At 35.5% G+C, this 26,397-nt stretch overlaps 4 protein-coding genes across 4 annotated transcripts; all 4 read left to right on the top strand.

Moving 5' to 3' along the window:
* The first annotated feature begins 505 nt into the window (after positions 1 to 505).
* Positions 506 to 4,099, top strand: LOC120005644 (peroxidase 10). Its single transcript, XM_038855409.1, has 4 exons — positions 506 to 1,771; positions 2,735 to 2,926; positions 3,011 to 3,176; positions 3,549 to 4,099. The coding sequence occupies exons 1-4, from the start codon at positions 1,523 to 1,525 to the stop codon at positions 3,956 to 3,958; spliced, it is 1,017 nt and encodes a 338-aa protein (XP_038711337.1). The 5' UTR covers positions 506 to 1,522; the 3' UTR covers positions 3,959 to 4,099.
* A 1,346-nt stretch (positions 4,100 to 5,445) lies between these two features.
* Positions 5,446 to 5,892, top strand: LOC120009314. The gene has a single exon (XM_038859854.1). The coding sequence runs from the start codon at positions 5,446 to 5,448 to the stop codon at positions 5,890 to 5,892; it is 447 nt and encodes a 148-aa protein (XP_038715782.1).
* A 1,763-nt stretch (positions 5,893 to 7,655) lies between these two features.
* LOC120009305 (protein FAR1-RELATED SEQUENCE 5-like) lies at positions 7,656 to 9,788 on the top strand. Its single transcript, XM_038859844.1, has 2 exons — positions 7,656 to 8,922; positions 9,007 to 9,788. Exons 1-2 carry the CDS (start codon positions 7,656 to 7,658, stop codon positions 9,786 to 9,788), a joined length of 2,049 nt encoding a protein of 682 aa, XP_038715772.1.
* An 11,782-nt stretch (positions 9,789 to 21,570) lies between these two features.
* Positions 21,571 to 24,731, top strand: LOC120005931 (subtilisin-like protease SBT5.6). The gene is made up of 9 exons (XM_038855814.1): positions 21,571 to 21,639; positions 21,748 to 21,940; positions 22,020 to 22,220; positions 22,317 to 22,431; positions 22,554 to 23,115; positions 23,217 to 23,311; positions 23,414 to 23,780; positions 23,873 to 24,086; positions 24,181 to 24,731. Exons 1-9 carry the CDS (start codon positions 21,571 to 21,573, stop codon positions 24,729 to 24,731), a joined length of 2,367 nt encoding a protein of 788 aa, XP_038711742.1.
* The last annotated feature ends 1,666 nt before the right edge of the window (positions 24,732 to 26,397 follow it).

The following is a 26,397-nucleotide window of genomic DNA, read 5'->3' as shown; positions in this document are numbered from 1 at the left end:
GGACTCTTGTGCGCTGTTGTTGTTTACCTTTTAGTTAGATTTATTTGGTTATTATAACGAATAAGTAGTGCAGCTCTTCTTACCATTATCTGAAAATATTTTTTTTCCTAAAAATGGCTGCACTACAAAGTGCTACTATATTATACTATGGATAGTGCTGGTAGAAATATCTTTAATCAGCCTGACTTAAAGTTACACTTGTATCTCCACTATAATACTTGATGAAACTTTGTAAATTATCTCTGTGCCTTATCTTTTGCAAGTTGACCTGCTTAGAAGTCATTTGAATGCCATCTTATCGTGAGATCCTAGTCATGGTCTATACAGTCTTTGAGCACGTGAATCATTTTTCAATCCTTAATCAGTTAATCATCCTCACTTGTGAAATAAAATAATTTAAAGCACTTGGTATAGAATTATCTTAATGGATGTTAGAATTTGGAATATTTTTTCAAAGTTTATTGCAAATCAGTACTCTCCCAATATACTATCAAAATGGTGCATTTTCTTCAACAACCTAATCTCCCAGGGAAGTAGGAAGACATTCTTGGGTTATGACTGCAATAGAAACTACTGATATTAAGCTCTAGAACCTGTTGACTCTGGACTTAGACATGATTCCAAAGACTAATTGAGTATATATTCTTGAAATGTCATATTTAATTCAGCATTTCAATATTGGTGATGATCAAACTGATATATGAAAGGCCAATCATGAGCTAGCCTGTATCAATCTTGCTTAATTTAATGCATTCTATCGTTTGTCTATTTTATGTGGAATGTAATTCTCATTGCTTATAGCTTTATAAGACTATTTTATGATGCTATTGGCTGTCCATCTGTACACTCCATATTGGTTAATGTACTTTCAAGTCTTCAAGTTCAAATGTAAGTGCATCAATAGGGTAAGTTTATTGGTTCCTTCATTAGTGACACTTCTTTTCTTACATAGCTATCACATTGCGAGAAAAGCATAAGAAATTATTTCTGAAAGTAAGTGGACAGCAACTATATTATCTGAAATTATAGTTTGGTTCATTGTCTTTCAGTTTCCACTCAAATTATATTCTAGCAAAGTGTGTGAAAGTGTTCAACAAAAAGCTGTCCAAAACCATCATGTTATTAAATGCAAAAAGTTTTTTGAGGAAGCCTTGATCAAATGTATCAAGAATTAGACTATGTATAGTTGCTTTAAAGACTATTACTTTTCAATTTTGACATTTTGATACAGAAGGCATTAGTTTATGTCAGTAATGTTCCTTTTCCTTAATTATCTGTAAAAAGTAAATCACGATAGGTTAATGGATGATGTCATAAGGTGCCTGCCACTTCTGAATTACTGCTAATTTATGGACCCATGAGTGGCAATTAGGCTTAAGCGGCCATGGTGGTTTTCCCACTTTCTGAGCTTAGCCAATGAGCCCATTCTGATCTTCCCCTGCCTTTGCTTATAAATCACCCAAGGCCCAGCAGCGGTCATCATGATTAGCTCTGAATTATAACTTGTTCATATAGTCAAGCTATGGATCCCAAAACCTTATCATACTCTGTCACTCCTTTTTTTTTAGTATTGTCTTTGTTTTGCTGTGTTGCTCCTTTTCCATACCCTTATAACCAGCTTGATTACAGCCAGCTTGATTACAGTTTCTATGATAAATCGTGCCCCCATTTGCCTATGATTGTTAAGTATGGTGTTTGGGCAGCTTTCAAGAATGACAACAGGATGGCTGCCTCCCTTCTCCGGTTACACTTTCATGATTGTTTCGTGAATGTATTACTTCTCAATCTGTCATATTTTTTTTGTCTAGATTCTGAATTTTCACAGTGCAAACTGCTGTCATACTTATTGGAATATAAACCCCAAGGTTGTCAACAACTAAGCCAAAAGACGTGATTTCTTTGAATTCTGCTTCCTTTCTTCTCACAATCAGTTTCATGTCTCCTTATGTTACTCTTAATTCCAAGAAGGCAAGAGAAAACAAAAATCTACGGAATATACTTTGACAGGGTATAAGATCTCTATCTGACATTCTGACATGGCATGTGTCCCTAAAAGGGTCACTAATATTGAGTGTGTTGATCTCACATGAGACCTGTATTGGTTGGGCAATATCCTATTAGGTTAGTCTTTTGGGTTGAAACCTAGGTATATAAAGTTAGGTCCAGGGCACCCTTTTTAGATACTGAAGATGATTGTTGGATAAGCTAGATAACAAGAACATTTTTTTTATGCTTTGAATATTTTAGAATATTATGCTGGGTCCCCTCGTCCTAAGTTTTAGACAAGCGTAACACCCATAAACACACCCTACCCTGATGCTGGAATCCCAGCTCATGTAATATGGCATTTTCTATATGTTTCAATCCCATCTTGTTATCACTTGGTAGAAACCTAATATTATGTGATATAGATACTTTATTACTGCTAATTATGATGTGATATAGATAGTTTATTAGTTTAACAAACTTGTATTTGTTATCATCTGCTTTTGTTCTGCAGAAAAATGTTTTATTTTTGGTAACCTTTTTGGTTATACTGACTATGCTATAGCCCTAGATGCTAACTACTGGGAGCTTAAGGAGAATTAAGATATTTATTATTGAACATCGCTGATTGTTGACAATTGTTATTGACGATGATTCTTGTTGAATAATGCTGATCATTGTTCACTAAACTTTGCATTAGTGGAGAGCAGTTAACTAGAGGGTCTTACAGCAATTTCCTCTGGTATAGGGTTGCGATGCTTCCATACTTCTTGATGACTCAAATGGCTTCAAGGGGGAGAAGAATGCTTTCCCCAACCGTAACTCGGCACGAGGATATGAAGTCATTGACAGCATCAAAACTGATGTTGAAAAAGCTTGTCCATTAACTGTTTCGTGTACTGATATATTGACTCTAGCTGCAAAAGAAGCTGTTGTTTTGGTACGTAAAACACCTGGCAACCTTTTGTTCTATCAAATGTTTTCTAAATTATCTTCCTTCTCTCCCCTCTATTTCCCTGTTCAGTCAGGAGGGCCTTCCTGGCCCATTCCCTTAGGCCGACGAGATGGAGTAACTGCAAGTGAGAAGGCAGCTAATGACCAATTGCCGTCTCCTATTGAGCCTCTAGAGAACATCACTGCAAAGTTCACTTCCAAGGGTCTTGACATGAAGGATGTTGTAGTCCTCTCAGGTTCTTCGTAGTCACTCTTTCTACTCAATTCTATTTCTCGAGTCATAGGGCAGATTTTCCGGAGTATTTGTACTTTAGCTAAGATGCTTTTATAGTAAACTATAATTTTTTTATTATGATTTTGTTGTAGATTGAATTTGATGCCCTAGTTGAAATTCAATTTTTTGAAAACCATGTCATCTACAGTATATATATTGAGTTGGTGCATGCATATTCTACTAGAACATAGTGTTGTACTCTTGCTCAGTTGTTAGGAAAAACATAATGCAATAGATTTAATCTCAGCGTGAATTCATCACCCCAAATCTTAAGTTCCAATTTCCAATTATATATTTTGTGCATAGTTACAAAGTTACTTATTGTCTATCATAGGTGCACATACCATTGGATTTGCTCAATGCTTCACCTTCAAGGGGAGGCTTTTCAACTTTAAGGAAAGTGGCCAGCCTGACCCTACACTTGAGACTTCAGCCCTCACAAACCTGCAAAGCATGTGTCCTAAGGAAGATTCATCGAACAGCAATCTTGCTCCTCTCGACTCTACAAGTGTTTACAGGTTTGACAATTTGTACTACACTAGCCTTGTGAACAACAGAGGAGTTCTTGGATCTGATCAAGCCTTGATGGGGGATCCAAATACTGCTGCACTAGTCCAGTCATATAGCATGTACCCGTATCTTTTCGCCAGCGATTTTGCAGCATCAATGATGAGGCTTGGTAATGTTGGGATACTTACAGGGAAAGATGGTCAAATTAGGAAGAAATGTGGGTCTGTAAACTAACTAAAGTAATGTAAATCTGGGTTAGTGCCTATGTATGGAACTTCTGTACCTTATGTTTGTGAAAATCCTCTTCCTCCGCATCATTGTTTAATCACATATCTGAATGCAGGGCATGATGCCATTTTATGATAGTCTATTAGATACCAGGTTTTAGTGCACTTTGCTCTGGTTTTCTCAGTATTTTGAGAATCCAAAACCCCACAAATACTGAAGGACTTGTTGCATTGTAATTTTATGATTTGTTTTCTTTACACTTTGAAACTGGGAAGATGATATGATAAATAAATGAAAAGGTCTACTTTTGAGATTTGAGAAAGCACTTAGATTCAAAAAAAGAAGCCGACAAGGAGTGCTTGGATTCAATAAAGGATGATAAAGAAAAGCTGTATAGATGCCTTATCATGATATCTTTCTACAAATCCCACCATTAACACATCTCTGTCTTCTCCCCAAACATGCCATCTTTTAATACAGTTGGATCTGCCAAGATATACATACATACATACATATATATATTGTTTGATGAACTATCATTATCATAATGAGCAACATCACTGAGAGTCTCAGAGATATATATACTCTGTTTGGCTTAGATAGTGGCTGTAGACAAATTTTTTAAGCTTTTTTTTTTTTTTTTTTCCCCTCCACTTGAATGGTTTAGCTTTTTGACCTTTTGTTCATAGAAAGCGTTCCTATCCAGTGCCTACAAAACAACTTTAAAATGATTAATGACTTTGCCTCTTCTGTTATGCCATCTATACAGTTTAGTTTTTTTTGATGGGTGCTGTGATATATCATTTTCTGTCAATACTCAGTAATAAAAGTAGGAAAAAAGAATAGAAGAAAGAGGGGTGAATGGTTGGATCATCAACCATGAAAATGATCTTCACCCAAGTAAACACATTTCAAGATCATTAAGAAAACTTAAACCTAAATGCTTGAAAAACACATTTAACATGTAGCTACCAAATGAAATCTTTGCATCCTTCTAATTTTATCAAATGTTCCTAATGTTTAAAGTTTAAACTATTAAAATTTAAATAGGGTAAGGGTTCTCATCCGGATAGGATACCAACACATAGTAACAAATGTATGGTTTTCAATAACTATCATACTCACGACCTTCTTCTAACTTTATACGGTTTCACCTCAAAAAGATTCAACATTAGGTTATCACCCAAATAATTTGAATTTTCATACCTTTCAACACAGTTGCATTTTCTTCGAGTCCTAAACTTTTCCTCGCTAATCACACCACACAAAATCTCACTGACTTTTTTCCTTTTTTTTTAAAATTTTTTTTTGATTAAAACCCATTTTTGAGTTGGTCATTAAAACCAGCTTATGAAATTCAAATACAAGTTTCTAGCAACACCTGTTAATTTTCTCACTCCCCAAACACCTCCCAATACCCCAAAAGTCCATCAAACCCATCAAAAACCCTCAACAAGACCCACATATATACACACAAATTGGACTGATTCTACATGTCTTCACCCGTAGACCAACTACAGCCGCTGCCGACTGACGTCTCCCAGCAATCTGCCTACACAGCCCATACGGGTCGCGGGTCGGTTGGACCCTTAATTGCTGTTCTTGCCGTAATCACAATACTCGGAGTCATAGCGGGTATGATTGGAAGGCTCTGTTCGGGTCGCCCAGTTTTCGGTCATGGAGAGTACGATTTTGAGGGCTGGCTAGAGCGAAATTGCTCCTCTTGCATTGAAGGGAGGGTTGACTTGAATCCTACCCTGGCCCGAAGAGCGGCAGCTGATGGTGGTGGTGGTGCTGCTGCTGAGGAGGCTCCGGTGGAGCAGACCCAACAAGAGATTAAAGAAGAAAGTCAAGAAACAGAACATGAACAGAAACAACACGTACAAGAGCAAGAGCGAAAGAATTCACATGGACATGGAACTACAACAAACCAATCTTGATTCTTTGGTTATACTTGTCAGTGTTTATGTATGTGCAGTGAATTCTTTGAAATTTTGTCTAATTTTTGTTCATCTCTTCCTCTTCTTTTTGTTCATTTTTTTTGGTCGATTTTTATGGGGAATTTCGACATCATTCAGAAGAATCAGAACACTTATTTTTAAAATTATAAATTGGGGGACGAGGAAGAAGCAAATATTTATGATTTAGAATTTATTTTAACTAGTTAAACTAGTTAAAACTTAAAAGGGTTGCAAGTGTGAATAAAAGTATAAATTATAATTAATATTGTATCTGATTTATGTGTATATATATTTTAGGACAACAATACCGCTAGGTAGTAGCCCAGGCAGTCCAATCCCATGCGGCATGCCCATGTCAACAATCATATGTGTAGGGGTCGGCATCGGGTTTCAAGCCGGCCAGGGTTTGGCCATCAAAATGAGGCCCAAGCTCGAGTCGGGCCTTTGGGACGAGTCTGACCCGACTTTGACTATTTAATATTTATATATGTATTATATATCATATATCAGCTGCATGGTCTATATACATAATAGATTTGCAGTTGTGATATATATATATATATATGTGTGTATGTATATGTATAGCGAAGGCAACGGGTCGGGTACCCTCTCAATTAGGAAATATCAAAACCGTTTCCATTTAAGATATTCTATACCAAAATCGTTCCAAAACCATTTAAATTTCCAAACCCGGAACCGTTTACCATCGGGTACCCGTTTACCATTTAACTTTTAATATTTTTATTTTTTTCTTTGATGATTATGTTAATATAAATTAATATTGAGTATGATTTATATTAATTATGATTTTATAATTCAAATGAGTCTAATTTATAGGTTTATTAGTATGTTTCTATAAATATATACGTTTTAATATGTTTTATCATGTTATAATTTAGTATCCTAATAGTATACCTTTATAGATGATTTATAATATTATTACTATAATGGATCTTTTTATTAAACGGTTCGGATACCCTAAACCCGGCATCAAAAACCAAACCCGACCCTAAACCATGACGGGTTTGAAAACCAAAACCAAAACCAAAACCATTTCCAAAACCTATAGGATCGGTTTTCGAGTTTTACACGGATCGGATACCCTGCGGATAGTGCTCGGATCGATTTTTTTTGCCATCCATATAAATTATATATATTGCACTGTCTATATATATAATCGACATATACAGACAATGCACTGCCTGTATGTATAATAGAGAGACAGTGCACAGGCAGTGCACTATCTATATATATATATACAATCCGTCTCACATGAGGGATCCCGTTGCTCAGTTATTTGCGGGACACAATTTTCTACCGTTAGATCAATCTTACGGTCCATATAAGCTTTTATGTTTATCCCCTAACCCATCGTCTCTCTCACTCTCGATCTGCCAGTCTCTCTCACTCAAGCGGCCGTCTCTCTCACTCTCGATCTGCCCAAAGCCCATCTGATCTGCTTGTCTCTCTCACTCAAGCGGCTGTCTCTCTCACTCTCGATCTGCCGTTCTACAACAGCAAGTTTCGCAACAACATATCCAGGTACATTATGGAATCTTGTTTGTTGCCATCTTGGGGGTTATCAATGTTGTTGTGTTTCAAGGTTTCATTTGTTGTCTTCCCTTGTTCCTATTGTTGGTTTTTTATCTCCACATTTGATTTTCACACAGCACTTATCTACAGCTCTAGGTCCTCTGATATAAATTTTTTTAAACAGAGGTAGCTGCATTTCACATTTATACATGGTCATGGATTCTGAATTTGTTGATGTATCACAAGGAGATGTAGGTTCTTCCTCATCGAATATGCAGACTTATGTTCCTAATGTAGTGTGCGAAAAAATTCCAAAAGTTGGACAAGAGTTCGAATCATTTGACGAATCTCAAAACTATTACAATGAATATGCTAGGGAGGCTGGTTTTAGTGTTCGATTGTCTTCTACGAAGAGGAACAAATCTAATGAATTTATTAGAAGGGAATTCGTTTGCTTCAAAGAAGGGATTCGGGAAGAAGGAAGTTCAAAATCTAATTGTATTAGGAAACGTGGTTTAACTAGAGAAGGATGTAAGGCAAAGATGATTGTTGTGAAGTCAACTTCTAAGCCAGTTTTTGTTGTTACCCAATTTCATGCGATCCATAATCATATACTTACAACACCAAGGAAGGTGCATATGTTACGGTCTCATCGTTCCATGTCAAATGCAAAAAAGGCACTAACACAACAATTTGCTGCTGCGAATATCCCCATACATCAACAAATTAGTATTTTGGAGGTACAAGCTGGAGGTATAGAAAATATTGGGTGCATCGAGAAAGATTTTTACAATGCTCGACGAGACGAAGTGAAGTCGTATGCAGGACATGATGCTCAAATGTTATATGAGTATTTTCAGGCAGAAAAGGACAAGAATCCTGAATTCTTTTTCACCTTTAAAATGGATGTTGAAAGCAAGGTCACTCATTGTTTTTGGGCTGATTCAGGATGCAGAAGAGCATATGCTGCGTTTGGGGATGTTGTGGTTTTTGACACCACTTATAACACCAATCGTTATAGTATGATATTTGCACCATTTGTTGGAGTGAATCATCATGGGCGTACCATACTCTTAGCATGTGCATTTTTAAGTGACGAAACAACAGAATCTTTCTTAAGGCTTTTGCAACAATTATTGGCCGCTATGCCAGCAGGTGCTCCGAAAATGATTATAACTGATCAAGATCCCGCTATGACTAGAGCTATTGGTGAGTTATTTCCCCACACTGTGCATAGATATTGTATGTGGCATATCTTGAGCAAGTTTTCAGAGAAGTTAGATGCAATAAAGTGGAAAGAACACTACACGGAGTTCCATAAATGCATATGGGAGTCTGAGAGTCCAGATGAATTTGAAGTGGCATGGTCTAGGGTGATTCAGCACAGTGGTTTTTCTGGCAATGAGTGGTTGAAAGGGTTGTACGATATTCGACATAAGTGGATTCCTGCTTATGTTAATGGAACATTCTCTGCAGGTATAATGATTTGCTTTTCTACTTATTGCATGTGAACATTCTCTGCTGGCTTTATTGATGGAATTCTTGCTTATTTTCTTGTAGGCATGTCCAGTAGTCAACGAGTGGAAGGTTGTCACTCATTTTTCAAAAAATTTGTGTCTAAGAAAAACACTTTGATGGATTTTGTGGTGAGATTTACTCGAGCATTGAAACACCAACGACATCAAGAGTTAGCTCTTGATCATAAAGATGTCAACGAGCACCCTATCCTTAAAACGATGTGCCCAATAGAGAAGAAAACAAGTGAGTTATACACACAGAGCATATTTTATAAATTTCAAGAAGAATTGTACCAAAGCATGGCTTACATTGTAGCAGTTGACCATGATATTATAGATAAATGCATGTATCATGTTCATAGAGATGAGAGAGGTGATGGAAGGGTACGTAAAGTAATAGAGGATAAAGCTACGAATTACATGAGTTGTAGTTACAAGAAATTTGAGTCTTGTGGCATTGTTTGTCGGCATATATTGGCTACGTTTAGTAGGATTCAATTGGCAAAACCATTGCTGGATGTGTATATGTTACGTAGATGGACTAAGGCTGCAAAATCATTGAGTCCATTTAATGTTGCGGGTGAGAGAGTCAATTGTGATGCTTCACTAGTTGTATATCACAATACCTTACATAAACTTGCATCAAATATAATTGATGATGCTTTTGTGAGTCGCGAGACTTGTGAATTGGCAATAGAATTGTTTGAGTCTGTTCACAACAAGATCAAGTCCATGTCCTTAAGTGATGGACAACAATCTATTCCAAGTGTTGCTCTTTCAGAGCCTGTTTATCAAGAGCCGGACAAGGTTGTGGAAAGAGGTTAAAGGGAGGTAAAGAAATGTCCGTGAAGAATAACCCTAGACGTTGCAATGGCTGCGGGCTAGCAGGACAATCACATGATAAAAGGAATTGTCCAATGCTACATAATGGGTGAGTTTTCAATAAATTATAATGCATGCCTTGAATTCTTTATTTATATTTATTTGTTGTAATGATTGATAAGGTGAACTTGGTTTCTTTTATTGTAGGAAGACATGAACTCCAAGTCCTAATGGATTGATGATGGTTTGACAGCTATTTAAGATCCCATACTTGAGCTGTGAATTTTGCTTCTCAGAAAATATAAAAGAATGTTGAGATAAGTCTCAGGGGACTTCCCTTATGTCTGTATCAATGGTATTGAACATGGAAAATTTGTTGGACTTGTTATTATGACATTATGTTGCATTTAGTTACTACTACTTGTGTACTTGTGGTTTTAGTTACTTTAATTTGTTATTATCAATAGTGTTATTTTCAGAGGTTGTTTTCATATATTGATGTCTGCTTGGTCATATGATCAAGAAATTGAGTTGTTTAGAAGACACATGAGCCTTTTCAACATCTATATAATTCCAGATAGTGGTTGATGTATCTGTCATATAGCAATTGTCAAATTGGGAATTATGGAGCTCTGTTTGTGTAGTTCGAGTCTTTTTCTTAGTCGCCAGCTTATTCTTGTAGTAAAGATCTCTGTTCAGATTCAAAGAGTGAAACCAAATTGAGAAATTGTTGTTCTTGATATGTTTTTTGATAAACAAAATTATTGTTCTTGATGGTGTTAGTGATTGTCCTTAACTCTGCACAAAGCAATACCAGCAATCCAATCACATGGAAATATCAACAAAGCAAAGCAATTCCACAACTCAGGCAAAGAATAATAGATCAAAGAACAAAAATGAGTCCTATTCTTATGGATATCTTACAATCACATGAAAATCATACTTTTCTGATTCAACTGCAAGAATATCTGCCCCCCACTCACAATCCAATCGCACAAAAAACTAATAGAAAAATTGTCAAAAATCATAAAATCCCTAAACTAGGAAGATTTTCATAATAGCAAAAATACTCAAAATTCCATCACTCAAAGAAGCCCAAAATCCCTAACACTGCACATAACAAATCAGACTCTGCCGTTGAACGAAGAACCCCTCACCACCTCAAACAGACGATGTAAATCGATGAATAATTCCTAACAAAAGGGTCTCAAGATGAAGATGGTGTAAATTGACGAAGATGTAAGTCGACTCTGCCTTGCTTCGATCATTTGGGTCTGGTTTTGATGAAGATTGTCATTGCTTTGGTCATTCGAGTCCATACACACAAGATGGTGTAGATCGACGAAAGAAAAAGATAGAAATTCGAAATCGGGTCTTCATATTTTGTTGTAGATCGACGAAGGAGAAAGAAAGAAATCAGGTCTTCATATTTAGCTGTAGATTGATGAAGGAGAAAGATAAAAATCGAGTTTGCTATTTTTCTGGGTCAAAAAAACGTTTAAAGCCTTAAAGGGTAGTGGTGATTTGTAACCATTTGATTGATCTAACGAATGGAAAAGGATGTCCCGCAAGTTAAAGCGGATGCGGGATCCCTCATGTGAGACGGAATATATATATGTACATATATTTTATATAATATCAGGGCCGTCTCTAGCATTTTGGAGGCCCTAGACAAGTTAAGAAAATGAGGCCCTCATCTCCCAAAATATTTTTCTTTTTATAAATATGAAATCCATCATATCTAATTAATCCAAAATGCAATATAATTAGTTCTTGAAAACACATAAATTATCACCAATATCCAATAAATTAAGCAATTCAAGCTTATAAATTTATTACATCAAATGAAATCATAAAACGCTAAACTAAATCTAAGAAGAAAAGGTTGATACTCTTCTAGCCTTTTGGTGTGCAAAATTGTCTCGGAGTTCAAATTTTCATCATTCACAATCACATTCTCAGGAAAACTTTCACCAGTAGTCGTACTCTCAGTTAAATTCGACAGCATATTTATAGGTTTTACATACCTATTCATAGATCCCGTGAGAGATTGTGTGAGTTTATCTTGTCTTTCTTTCTTCTTCCTCTTCGAACTTCCCGATTCGAATTTTCTTTTACCTGTCATGATTTCCCAATGACACACAAACCTAACAAAAAAAAAAGAAAAAGGAAATTAGGGTTTAGAGAAACAAATAACAATTTACCAATTTCTAATTAAGTGTGCCAAAAGGCCCAAAAGAATAGAAATATATAATAGGTGATTTATTGGTCACCGGAGGCTTCCCTTCTCTTTCAATCTCTGACTCTCTCAAAACCCTTTTTCAATAAGACGAGAACAGCGGAAGTGCGGAACAGGTTTGCTTACTCTTTGGTCTTTACTGGTGTTCTTTCAATTCTTTAATTCTTATTTTACAATTATGACCCTCACTTGTACGGTTCGGATTTGATTTGTTACACATCAATCAAAGTTCTAGATCAATAAATTATGCTTTTTAATTTTTATATATGTGATGGCGTGTCATTTTGTGTTTTGGCTAATGGGCTTATTTTCTTAAATAGCAATATATTAGGATTTTTTTTGTTGTATCAATTATTCAATTGGTAAATACACTATACTGTCTGTACACACCTAAAAAACTATACAACTTAATAAAAAGTGAGGCCCCTCCTCTATGAGAGGCTCTAGGCAACTGCCTGTCTGGCCTTCCCAAAGAGCCGGCTATGTATAATATATATAATATATACATATAATATTATATATATATATATATATATAAAATAATGTATGGTGCTATTGGCTGGGCTCAAGCCGAGCTTTGGGCTCTGGCCAGTCCAAAGTTGGCTAGAGGTGTTAGGCTTCGGGCTGAGTCCGGCCCCAGAAATGGAGCCTAGGCTCGTCCGAGGCATACGATCGGGCTGCCAAGGCCCAATGTAATTTCATGCCTAAGTTGGACTCGGGCCGGGCCTAGGCTGCGGGTCAAATGGTGACCCCTACATATGTGGACAATTTTTGAATTTTGAAAATTTTACACAAATACTCACTCTCTCTCCCCTCCCCTTCATCCTCACGGTCTCTCTTTCTCTATCTCTTCTCTCTTTCCCTCACTGTCAGAGCTTACGTGATAAAACCCGATGTCTTCAATTTCAAGGAACTTGTCCACTGACTTAGTGGTAATATCATTAACAAAAAGCTCATGCCAAACCCATGACCAAAAACATGAAGAAGAGTAGAAGCCCTGCTGCTATTTATGCTCCTAAAAAGACATAATGGTGAAGACTGCAGCAAACTTGACAACTCTGCAACACCAATATCATGAGATTCATTGGGGATGTAGTTACTAGGATTCATCAAGTACTAGTACTACTGCTTTAGTGGTTTCCTTGATGATTTTGACTTGTTTTGTTCGTCAAATCATTTTAATTATTGACGATCATGGTGATGAACCAGTGGAACAACAACTAAATCCATTTGTTTGAATAAGTGGAATATCTAAATTCGTTGTTTTGAACCAGTTGAACATCTAAGTTCATTGTTTAAAATTAGTGAAATAAATAAATTTATTTAAAAGCTGAAATGCAATTAAGAACACACTTCATGTTTATGTGCAAAGGAAACAAAGATCAAGGACTCACGCCATTTTTTGGTTTTAAGGTGATGATCTTAAGCAAAGTCATATGCATGGCTGATCTGTTTATTCATCAAAATCAATATCTGTCGATTGTGTTGCGGATTCAAAAGATCTATAATTACATATCTCAAAGGCCAATCAGAGGGAAGACAAAATGATTTTCTTTGCTTTAGATTTTCTTAGCAAATGGAGTGTTATTTGATCTCCACTCTTTATTTTCTTCAGCATATTAAGCTAATCTCAGCAGACAAACATGGATGGCCCAAAATCATGATAGTCTCGATCTCAAGTTGTATAGAAAATACAAAATACTTCCTAACGCATGAACAAAGAGACATCAACTTTGTCCATTTATTCACTTGGGTAAATCCATTGTTCTAAATCAATGGAATAGCTAAATCCATTGTTTAAAATCAATGGAATAGCGAAATATGAAATTAGTGATCAATGCCTGAAATGAAAAATAAATGCTTGGTCAATATGAAAACACAATAAAACAAAGGGGAGAGTTCCATTTCTAATGACACTATAAATTTTCTTCTTTAATACAGATAAAAATAACAGAAGAAAATCTATATTCTCTCTGCCAAACTAAAAAAATAATGACAGAGTCGAGAAATGACAAAAACAATTTTCTTATTATATCATCTTCATCTTCATCTTTAGAGATGTAAATGACAACTAGCTCATTGTTCTCATCTTTGTTTTTTTTTTCACTCTCCTCCCATGCTTTGATTCTTGACATCCTCTTCTCAGTTTCAACCATTGCAAGGACAACTTATACAAAAAATACAAATAAGTTTATTAAGAGAGATCTCGGTTGCTCTCTATCATCAAAACGACCACCGGAGGAGAAGATCTTAAGAGAGAGAAAGAGATTGAGAAATGGAAGAGAGTGAAAGACAAGGAGGTTGAGGTTGAGGAGACGTGAGAGTGAGAGGATGGTAGGGTTTAGTATAATAGAAAGTGAAGTTTTTGAATTTCAAAATTATCCAGTTTGGCAAGCGACATGGCAATGCCACATGAGTGCCAGCTAGACTTGGGCTCCTTGGGCTACCAAAGCCATGGGCAATGCTAAAAACCCCCAAAATGTGACCCCCAAATTTATGTTGCATTAAAATAGACATTGATTAAAAACACACATGTATGGTCCACTTCACATTTAACACTCCATATTAAATAGGGGTCTTTTGGGGGTCTCAAGCATTATCCCTATAAATATAGTGGTAGAATTATAATCATTTTAGTATTAAGAGTTTGTTTGTACCGAAAATAACCTCTAGTCATCTATTGCACGTGACAGCATGGAGCCCGCAATTGACTATGGTCAACAAACCACCAATGGACACGTGACAAGGACAAAAAGATTTAAATTAATGTTTGTTCATTTTGTAGGTAAATCTAGTGTTATATGAGCTAAAATTTAGGAGACAGTTACTAAAAATTGGGATTGTCTGAAGAGTGATGTCTAAAAGGTTACAAACAAGGGATTCGTTGTCATAAATGCTTTAATTTTGATTTAAAACAGTGTGTTAAATGTAACTTGAAATTTTAGCTGGATAAGTGCAAAAAAGGTTTAGGATGAACCGGTGTTTGAAGCCTATACGTCCTTAAAATATGTCAAACACATTTCCGACGACTGCACGTCAACCAAAGACCGGATCCATGTTCTTCCTACCCTAAGAAAAAGAAGAAACATTTCCACGTTCAAGCATACAGGAGCACTAATAATATGACGATTGTAAGCCATTTTCCCTCAATCGCAAGTACAAGACTTACAATCCAAGAAAGTGGAGCAAGATGCAAGTTCCCAGTATTCCCACATCAACCTTAAAGAAGGAGCACGACCCGAAATTTCTCACCATTAGGGTTGTGAAAATTAAAGAAAAAATCGAACGCCCTACCAAACTGACCGATTGGGCGGTTCATATGATACATGTAAGTAAAAACAAACCGATCAGTTATGCTAAGTTAAAATAACCAAAAATTTCATTGACTTTTTATTTATCGAGACAAACCGACCGAAATTATATATTTATAAATATTATATATATATATATATATGTAGTTAAGTAAGTTAAAGTTGTTGTTTTAAGTTTTACAAATGTACAGTTATACTTATAAATTTATAAATCTTTTTATTCTTAATAATTTCTTATTACTAATGACTTAAATACTTAAATATATTATTATAATAATTGCAATATGTACCATTGATTTTTGAATCCTTTTTGGACTTTAGTATTTCAATCTTTCTTTGCTTTTCTGGATTATGAATATTGGATGTGTATTAGGTTGCACTATTTATGACTTTAGTGTATCAAGCCCAAATGTTTGACCCAAAATCCGAAAACCGTTGGGCAGTTTTCATGTCAAGATAAGCGTGACCATTGGTTATTGGTTTTCTATATCCAAAAAAATCGAAATTTTTGCCCAGGTGTTCCAATTTAAAATAACCGACCCAACCGATCGATTCATACCCCTACTCACCATGATGACCATTACCATGAGAAAGTTGTGTTATAAAGATTTTTGACCCAACAATTCAAATAACCAGCAATGAGACTGTTCTCCACAATCTCCCATGACATAATATATCAAGGAAATGTCAGGAAAACAGGATATGAAGACCACCATGATCACCATGAAGGCTATGAAAGGAAGATGAAGAGTAATCTACAACCAGTCTGCGTCAAACATAGATTCCTCATTTACAAATATTTACTGCTTTCTTAGGTAATGACTCCAGTACTAGATAGATAGACGCATGGTACCTCCTATACAGATACCAAATTCTAAGGAGTTCTAGCATAATCAACAGTTTTCTTATAGGCGACTACCGGTAGAACCTTTTAGAGGACCAAGATTTTGTTCAGAATGTGGGCACATACTACTCGATCAGAAATAGACTCTTCCTAGAGAAGGAAGATTCATCCTAACTTCAGGGAAATGACTGAAGGTTTCTTTCCATAAGTCAAAAGCTTGAGGCTCGGGGGCAAGTTTAGTACAAGAAAGATAAATTCAAAAGGTTCTAACTTCTTTAAGTAGGATGTCAACAGGAAGGGGATCAAGGATATTACGAGATACATTAATAAGTCAGTCTATTATCATTTTTCAAAAACCAAGTCTAGCATGGTCAAACCTCCAGTTCCTCCTCTATATATTTGGGTAAAGGTCCAATATCCAAAGGATCGACCCATCCTCACCAAGACTCAGAAGAAGAGATCATAGAAAAAATGACAAAAGGAGAGGAACGCTACCAAGGGTTCCCGACATCCCTTTAAAAGACCTATCTAGATCCCGTCTAAACAGTTCATTGAAAAAGGTATGCAATTCGTTGCTGGTGACTTCTTATCCTTGACCTTGGGTTGGATCGATTTTCAGTCTCTTTTTATGCAAATGACTCAATTTCCAATAGATGAGGCTTATGTTTCAACAAAAGAGTTCATACCAATAGGAAACTCAGAAGACAGACTTGACTCAAAGAGGATAACATTCCTAAAGCGTCAGGCTACTATGTAGCAGAAACAGGGCTCGAGGGGCAAGAATAGAAACTTTTCTAAAAACTAGATGTATTCCAAGGATCTCGCATGTAATATGACTTATGTTCATACTAAAGATATAGGACTTCTTGAAGCTATTCTAGTAGCAAACGTATATATCATAGTGTCTTTGGGAAGCCAAGCATTGGTGTTTATTCAGGAGGAAGATTATACAACTTCAGAAGATAAGGCAATATCCCATGCCATGTTTAAAAAACCAACACTTAACATGATTCAGCTCCTACGGCCAAACTATCTTCTAGGCCATGTGGATGGAATACTGGTGAATAGGCTCCAGGTGGATAATGGATCAGTAGCAGGCCCATTGCCTTGGTCTACTATGCATAAAATTGATAGGCAAGAGTCTGATTTGATTTTCATTAATGCTACTATATTAGACTTTGTATAAGGTATATATACAACTTAAGGCATTCTAGCTGTGAAACTCACTATTGGCAATAAGACCATAACTACTCTATTCTTTGTGATCAACTCGCGTTCTACATACAATCTCATGTTGGGAAGAGACCAGATCTACTCTTGAATGGCGGTTTCATCCTTTCTGCATCAGTGCATGGTGTTCTGGAAAAAGAAGTTATCAGGGAATACAAGAATCCATTTTTGGCGCCAGTAAATTATGTAGAAGTAAAGCTGTATGACGAAGACATTGGTAATCTCAGAGTGACAGACCTGGACAAACATGACAAACCCAAATTAGTTAATTTCAACAAGGATTCATCTCTAGAAGAGGTAAAAATGATCCACACTCAGATTTTCAGCCCTTTAATGACAAGAATTTGTAGGTCAATCACCCCTATCATATAAGAAGTCAATGATGTTGAGACCACCAATAGAAATTGAACAGGCCTGGGCCTTGAAGGTCACCATGTAGAAGATGACCTCTTATTTAGTAGAAAAACATCTGGAGAGTTTGTTCTAAGCGGACTCCCATGTCAATGAAGCAGAATCAGTCTTCGAGGAAAACCAACCAGAAGATTATGCGATCCAAATAGAAAACTTAAAGCAACTACAGCGAAATTAGATGACTTGAAAGATGACATTTAAAATCCTTTGGATGAAATCAATCTTGGCACTGAATAATCTTCAAGACCGTTGTTGATCAGTCTACCCTTAGATATAAAAGAAGAAATGATTCAACTCCTTGAGGAATTCTAAGATTGCTTTCCATGGGAGTACAAGGAGGTGCCATGCCTCTCCAGAGAGTTGATAGAGCATTGATTATCGATCAAAGAAGGCTACAAACTACACAAGTAGTCTCCTAGATGGATGTCAAACGAAGTGGCCTTGTTGGTAAAAACTGAGTTGGAGAGATTTAACAAAGTTGGGTTCAATAGAATGCAAGGTACGTGCAATGGTTATCTAACATCATCCTTATAATGAAAAAAATCGGGAAAATCAAAGTCTACATAGATTTTTGGAACCTGAATCTTGCTACGCCATAGGACAATTATCCTATGTCTATTGTAGACATGCTGGTGGACCAAGCAGTGAAACATAAAGTCCTATCCTTCATGGATGAACATTCAGGTTACAACCATATCTTCATAGAAACAAAAGATACACCCAAAACTACATTCCGATGTCTAAACCTTGGGTGGACCACTAGCAAAACGAGTTCTCTTTGCTGATCTATGGCATTGTTCAACACATGCTCTTTTGACGAAAAGATTGTTGGCTACACTCTTTCCAATTTTTTTAAGTGTAGCATGAGTCCGCACCAATACAGTAGAGTCAACTTCAATATCATGACCATTGTTTCCTTTGGAGGAATCATGGGAGGACCCTGCAAAAGAAAAGTAGCAATCAATATTTGCACCAATGGGTGAAGTAGCTTGGTGATATTCAGTAAAGGAAGAAATCTTGGTAGATGATAGTATAGAGGTAGATATAGAGTAGATGTTGCTCAACACGTCAACTGACCACACCCTCTACCTGAGAAAGATTTGTTTTCTGAGAGGTACAGAGGTAGAGGAACCATCTGGATACCTAATTCCTTCCACATATTTTCTTGATGAGGATACAAGTAACCCAACCATGACCCATAACGTGGGTCCTCGACAAGCCATAGACGGATAGGGGAAGTCTTGAAATAGGTGTTCCATGAGTGAGGGTGCTGAAAAGGAAATTGTTTGCCACAGAGGAGATAAAGTGGTTAAGGAGAATCACAGAAATAGTTAGGAAAAAAAAGAGTTAAGAAAAAATGCTCCGGACCAAAACCATGTATTGGTGCTTGTAAAATTGATTGAGTATTGATGAGTATCCACTCCTTTACAATGATTTCTTAGACTTGATTTCAGGACTGGAGGCATGATGGCTAAATTCAGGATCTACCATGACATAAACGAAGGTAGGATATAGAAGACAACTCTAGAAAAAGGATTTTGCAAAAACACAAGTGCAATTGTTATAAAATAGAAGAAACTAATTGATTGAAGATATCAAGGAAGATGAGAAGCAAAGGAAGAAGACTAGTTCTCATCAGTTGTTCAAAGTTTACAAAGGCTATATGTCATCAAACATTACCAGCATATAGATATTTAAACACTTGTAAATTGCTTGTACTTAATGACTTGAGCTGACAGGGTAGCTTACGGAAAATTCGAGTATGGGCTCATATTTTGGTGGTGAAATCGGCTTTTTTGTTTGTTTGCTCTGATGTCTACTATGCAAGTATGTTTATCTTATGTCGCACCATTATGTGACCAAATGGCTAAAGGCTATAATAGCTGTAGAGGCCAAGCCTAGAGGGCCCAATTTCGTAAAAACTTGAATAGCTAAGATTGTTTAGTAACTCGTAAGTTTTATAATTTGTTATGGGCCTACGACTATAAAGATTCTAAATTTTTGGGCTTCTTATATTTAATCATGATTCCGATCATGTCTGTTTCGTAGATGATAGTGTTGTTCTGTTTCGTTGTTTTTTCTTGTTCTTGTTATTTCTTTTGTTTCATGTGCCATCAAAATAGAGAGGGGGTGCCATGTTTTTTTTAAGTTTAATCGTGCGTAAATCTTTTATAATAATTTGTCATGTTCTTATATAACATAGCAAAATGCAAGAACAATGTCGTTGATGTTTTCAAGATCTCAAAATACAGTTTTTTTTTTCCAAAATAGCATCCATTACATATTTAAATAATATAATAAAATTTGGTCTTTTTTTACTGTAAAACGCTTGACGCTTTTGAAAATATCATCAATAGCGTTTTTTTACGATTGACACTGTTACGAAAATCGTCATTATTTTGACAATAAAAATAGGCTAAGGATTCTGTTGCAAACATTGAGGTTATTATGATTTTTTTCTTTTAATTATTATTTAGTATATGTTCTATTATTTTTGAGGCAATATTCTTTTGATATATTTAAAGTCTAATTGAATTTATGTTCAATCTTTTACATTTTATTATTTATTATTTCTTTGATGTTTATTATATCTAAAATGACTTTATATTTACACAAAATAAAAAAGGAATTGATGATGGTAACACAAAATAGAATAACTATAATGCTTATAAAAAATGGTATTTATTACTTTATTATGTTAATATAGTTAAACTGATAGAACTCTTATTTATCTTCTATTCAATCTTTTCCTTTTCATTATTTCTTTTTATTTGATGTTATTGATTTTTTTTATTTACACAAAGTAGAATAAACATGATGCTGTTTTGGTACCTAATTGCCTGTTTGGTAGGGCGGCTCCACAAGCGGAGAAGCTCAGCTTTTTTTTACAACATTTCTGTTAGCATTGAAAATCAATCTTTCAGCTCTACCAAACTGAGCCTAAATATGTAAGCTCTGTTTGGTAGAGCGGAAAAATTGATTTTCAATACTAGCGAAAATGCTGTAGAAAAAAAGTTAAGCTTAAAGCTGTGAAATATACTGTGAGGTGTTTTGTGAACTAAAAACTTATGCTAGCAGCTGTTGAATTAAAGTATTATAATATTATATTTATAAATTATATATTAAATTTGTTAGTAAATGTAATGAAATAAATATATTTTTTTATTTATATTATTTTTAGGTATACATTATTAAATATTTTTATATAAAAATTAAGCTATTTATCTGTATTATAATTACTAATTTAGAAGTATAATTATTAATTTAAAAGTATATTTTATTTTTATTTTTAAATTTTAATTATTTTATTTCAATATTAACTTTACTGTTATAATAATTATAAATGCATAAATATAATTAATTTATAAATTTTATTAAAAAATAATTAGATTTAAATCATTAAATAATAATACTTTATATAAAAAGTATGGGACCTACACATTAAAAAAATTTTAAAAAATAAAAGTTGCAACGGTGAAAACCACTGCAAAAGAAGCTCCCTTAGCTAGCGGATCCGTTGACGAAAATTGCCTGTTTGACATGGCGGAGTCGCCCTGCTAAACAGGCAGGTAATATTTTTTTTTGGAAAAAAACAACTCCAAAAAACAAGAATAATGTCATTGATGCTTTCATGGTATACAAAGCACAATGACTTCTTGTTAACGAGAATACAACCAAGTGACTGGCCACATGATGCTGTATATAGTGATAAATTCAAGAATAATATCATATATTGCACCAAGATAAACTATGAAGCTGACTTTTATTTTCTCTCTCATTCTCCTTCCTCTCTTAGCCTCATGTCTGAAGAACCTGCAGGTATCTTTCTTCTATGTTTCTTATTTTGTCACATCATCTACTTAACAACGTTGCAGAAAAGTTTTATAGAATAATTATCACAATCATTTTTTGCGACTATCCATACAGGTATACATCGTATACTTTGGAGCACACAAAGGAGACAAAACATTGGATGAAATAGAAGAGATGCATCTCTTATATCTTTCATCCGTGAAGGAAACTAAAGAAGAAGCAAGAAGTTCTCTTATTTATAGCTATAAGCATAGCATCAATGGTTTTGCTGCATTACTTACACAAGATGAAACCTCAAAACTATCAGGTTTGTAAACATAACGTGTAGGATTTCAAGAAGTTAGTTTCTCTCTCACTTTCTAACAAAGGATGTTGATGTTTTATAGAGATAGATGAAGTTGTATCTGTTTTTCGTAGTGATGCAAACAAATACTCACTGCAGACTACAAGATCATGGAGTTTCTTAGGGTTAGATGGATTAGAAGATGAAAACATGTATGATTGGAACCAATTAAGTACCTCTGGAAGAGAATTACTATCGAAATCTAAATACGGCAAGGATATTATTGTTGGGATCATAGATAGCGGTAACATGGATTGTTTCTTTCATTTCATTCTACTCATCTTGTTTCTATAGTTTAGTAAAACAATACCAGATGATGTTTTCAACTTTAATGAAAAAGGTGTATGGCCAGAATCGAAGAGTTTCAATGATAAGGGGATGGACCCTATTCCAGAATCATGGAAGGGAGATTGTCCAATAGATGGAGACGATTTTAACTCCTCACATTGTAGTAGGTCAGTTTGGCATTTCAAATCTCTAGGTGATCAATTTGACAGTGACCAATGGATATATAGTTTGTCTTTAATTCATATTTCAGATTTTCTTTTCACCACATACATAGTTGATACATCATTAGGAAAATCATCGGAGCAAGGTACTACATTAAAAATTTCGAACAAGATCACGGCCTACTAAATGCCTCGGAGGACAGTCGTTCACCGCGTGACTGGGATGGACATGGAACACATACAGCCTCAATAGCAGTTGGGCGAAGTGTTGAAGGTGCGGCAGCATTGGGTGGATTTGGTGTTGGGACTGCATCTGGTGGAGCTCCAAAGGCGCACCTTGCCGTATACAAAGTATGTTGGACTATGCCTAATCAACCAATAGCACGAAAGTTCACATGTTTTTCAGCTGACATACTGGCAGGCATTGATGATGCCATTGCAAATGGTGTCCATGTGTTGAGTATTTCTATTGGCATGCCTGAACATACTCCTTATGATGAAGATGGTATTGCAATTGGTGCACTTCATGCCATACAAAATAACATTGTAGTGGTGTGTGCTGCTGGGAACTCAGGCCCTACCCCAGGAACAGTGGTAAATGTGGCACCTTGGATTATCACTGTGGGTGCTAGTAGCATAGATCGCAAATTCCTTGCTCCGCTTACGTTAGGAAACGGATTGGAATTGACGGTGAGAGTTTATTTAGCTGGAATATATTTACCTTATCATTCTTTTATTACCATCATATGGCGTCATTTGCAATGACTATTATTTAACATTATAAATATTAGGGGCAAACCGTGAGTCCATACACATTAGAAGATATGCACCCATTAGTATACGCAGGAGATGTTGAAAATGCCGATGTTCCCCACCATGTAAAAGGGTAATATATTTTCATACTCATATTGATATGTGCGTTTTGCATCGAATTTCAGGAAGAAAATAATTATTCAAATCATATCCATTATTTTAATTTCCGTTGCAGACAATGCCTTGATGGTACTCTTTCACCCCAAAAAGTTACAGGAAAAATAGTATTGTGTGGTAATCGACCAGGATTACCAGGTTCGACAGTGGAAAAATGCGCTGAGGTGAAAAGAGCCGGAGGTGTTGGTTTCATCTTTGAGAATAATCCAACAATGGGTTCAGAATTAATAGTCGAAACTCATCTTCTTCCAGCCATTGCATTAACGGCTTCCGATACGTTGATAGTCGGTATATACATCAAATTCAGTGAGAATGCAAAGGCAACTATAGGAGTAGCAAAGACATTGTTGCACAATAAACCGGCACCGTCAATAGCACACTTCAGTGCTAGGGGTCCAAGTATGGTTGATCCTCATATTCTTAAGGTGATTGTATTCTTCTTCTTTCCTTGCATTTCATTTTTTGTCAATTTGCTAATATATATATCTATGTCTGAATTTTGCTTCTTTCTATATAGCCTGACTTAGTGGCTCCAGGTTTAAATATATTGGCAGCATGGAGTGAGAAATCATCTCCTACAAGGTTATTAAGTGATCATCGAAGAGTCAAGTATAATATTATTTATGGGACATCTATGGCTGCCCCTCATGTGGCTGCCATTGCTTCTCTTGTGAAAGCAATTCATCCTAAATGGAGTAGTGCGGCTATAAAATCTGCTATAATGACTACATGTAATGGATCAGTATTTTTATTTTTATTTACATTTATGTCCTAATAGAAAACACTTTTCTTGTACGTTCTTCTCATGTCTATTCCACCTTGCAGCGTCAATGAAAAACAACATGGATTCTTTAGTACTTGATTCTAATGGTGTTGCTGCAACTCCCTTTACACTTGGGTCTGGTCAGGTCTCACCAGTAAAAGCTGTAGATCCAGGTTTAATATATGACTGCTCCTACACTAACTATCTCATCTATCTTTGTAGTGGAGGGTTGAAAAATATCAATGGATTGAGTAAATTTGACCCAACATTCAAGTGTCCCAAAGATCAAGTCCCACTATACAATCTCAATTACCCATCACTAGCGCTCCCCAATATTAAAGACATGGTAATGGTTTCAAGGACTGTCACTAATGTTGGGAATCCAAGGTGTGTTTATTACTTCACGGTGGAACAGCCATATGGAATCTCTGTGGAAGCCTTTCCTGATGTTCTGTACTTTGATCACATTGGCCAAAACAAGAATTTCACCATTCGAGTGACTCCAACTGCCATTGCTAAGGAGCATCACAAAGACAATTATGCCTTCGGGTGGTATACTTGGATTAATGGTGACCATGTTGTGAGAAGTCCAATTGTAATTTCTTTAGCATAAATTTGACTGACCCTTTCTTTGTTTTTTAATTATTGTTAGGTCTCATCTGTGTTAAAGATAATATCACGATCAAATCAAATAAGAGATTATGTTATCTCCAAAGGATTCTTTATTTATTGCAAGAACAATTCCATCAAAAAAAATGAGGAGAGAAACTACAAAACTAGGCGGAGTTCAAACGAATGAAATGGCTGGTAAAAACTACCAGCCAACAACGAGAAGCAGTCCATTAGTTAGTCCAAACACAATTTTTTTCTTTTGAACTACCATGACAAATGTGTTTCTCATTGAAATCGAATCTTCGATACACATATGCCTAACTCAACCGATTGCTAACTGAGCCACCTCTCATTGCTAGTCCAAACACAATTAAGGTCACCAACCCTGCATATGACTCTATATTATATATATATGTAAAAAAAAAATCAGTTATCGCATCAATCACACACACATATATATCACTTTTTTTTTTTGAAACAATTTGTATACTTTTTAACATGTCATATTCATTAGTGGTAATGAGCGTTTAATAGTAATACCATCAGACAGTAATGTAAAAGAAAAGGAGACACTAAAAAGCAAGAGAAGAAATATGGAAGAAACAAAGGAGTGAAGAAATAATAAATTGTGCTAAATAGCTCCATGAATCTAGGGAAATCTCATAAAGATGTGCTAGCTGATTTGCCGCAAAATCTATCTCCCAGTCATTAGAAATTTGACAAAGATTCAGTATACAAACCAAGTGGTCATACTGGTCCAAATAAGTCCAAACAAAAAGCATCTTTTAGGCTCAGAAGAGATAAGCAGAGCCGGAAAAGTGAAACCTTCGTACACACAGCATCTCAAATCTCAATCCCACATCAGAGACGTCCAAATATGTCGTTGGAAAGCTAATAAAATTATCTTTCTACACATATCAGCCTCTGCTCCTAATTCAATCTGTGCGATTTTATATGAATTTATTAGATTTCGGGTGTCACAAATTTGTCTTGGCAATATATCTTTCTACAGAGTTCCTTTTTGCACGAAATTTATACGGTAATCACATAACAATACCAAAGTATTTACAGTAAAAGTTTCATACAATTTAAACAACGTTTGATATTTATAACATAATTTTAGAGAAACATGTATATATTAACCCGATTTTTCTAAATAAAAAATCAGAAAATAAACTCTAGCCTGCTTTTCTCTAAACAAATATCAATATTGAAAAGTGCTGTAAAAAAACCTAGTTAGGCTCAACCTTATCAACTCCGATACCAATGTAAGAAAAAAAAGGGCCGAATAACAAAAGATCAACCGGCGGAATTGATCTTCTTGTATAACAGGATCGCCCAGGTCTCGGATATGGTACTAGACTGTATCCGAAATATCCACAGCACAAATACCTCAATAATTTGTAAAAGTAAGCTTTCGTATCACCAAGAATATAATATTCATAAGAGAAGAAAAAAAGACTAAGAACAGTCAATTTTTGGTGTAGTATTTTCTATCTCTCTACACCCCCTATTTATAGTGGAGATATTGAGAGTCCTACTAGAACTCTTAGAAAAGTTCTAGTTTATTTAGAACTGAGTCTCCAATATCTATATGAATTGGAGTAGTCTTTACAAGTCCTTATAGAAAATGACTACCTTAATCCATACCTCTTATCTAGATAGGA

The sequence above is a fragment of the Tripterygium wilfordii genome, chromosome 2 (genome assembly GCF_013401445.1).
Source record: "Tripterygium wilfordii isolate XIE 37 chromosome 2, ASM1340144v1, whole genome shotgun sequence".
NCBI lineage: Eukaryota > Viridiplantae > Streptophyta > Magnoliopsida > Celastrales > Celastraceae > Tripterygium > Tripterygium wilfordii.
The sequence above is the reverse complement of the archived record's forward strand: the minus strand, read 5'-3'. Positions and strand labels throughout refer to the sequence as shown.

Excerpts from the sequence above, each read along its gene's own strand:
- LOC120009305 (XM_038859844.1), top strand. The coding sequence starts at position 7,656 with ATGGTCATGGATTCTGAATTTGTTGATGTATCACAAGGAGATGTAGGT. Across the intron at positions 8,923-9,006 it reads TAATGGAACATTCTCTGCAG|GCATGTCCAGTAGTCAACGA; the intron begins GTATAATGATTT and ends ATTTTCTTGTAG.
- LOC120009314 (XM_038859854.1), top strand. The coding sequence starts at position 5,446 with ATGTCTTCACCCGTAGACCAACTACAGCCGCTGCCGACTGACGTCTCC.
- LOC120005931 (XM_038855814.1), top strand. The coding sequence starts at position 21,571 with ATGAAGCTGACTTTTATTTTCTCTCTCATTCTCCTTCCTCTCTTAGCC. Across the intron at positions 21,640-21,747 it reads CATGTCTGAAGAACCTGCAG|GTATACATCGTATACTTTGG; the intron begins GTATCTTTCTTC and ends CTATCCATACAG. Across the intron at positions 24,087-24,180 it reads ATCTGCTATAATGACTACAT|CGTCAATGAAAAACAACATG; the intron begins GTAATGGATCAG and ends TCCACCTTGCAG.
- LOC120005644 (XM_038855409.1), top strand. The coding sequence starts at position 1,523 with ATGGATCCCAAAACCTTATCATACTCTGTCACTCCTTTTTTTTTAGTA. Across the intron at positions 1,772-2,734 it reads TTCATGATTGTTTCGTGAAT|GGTTGCGATGCTTCCATACT; the intron begins GTATTACTTCTC and ends CCTCTGGTATAG. Across the intron at positions 3,177-3,548 it reads GGATGTTGTAGTCCTCTCAG|GTGCACATACCATTGGATTT; the intron begins GTTCTTCGTAGT and ends TGTCTATCATAG.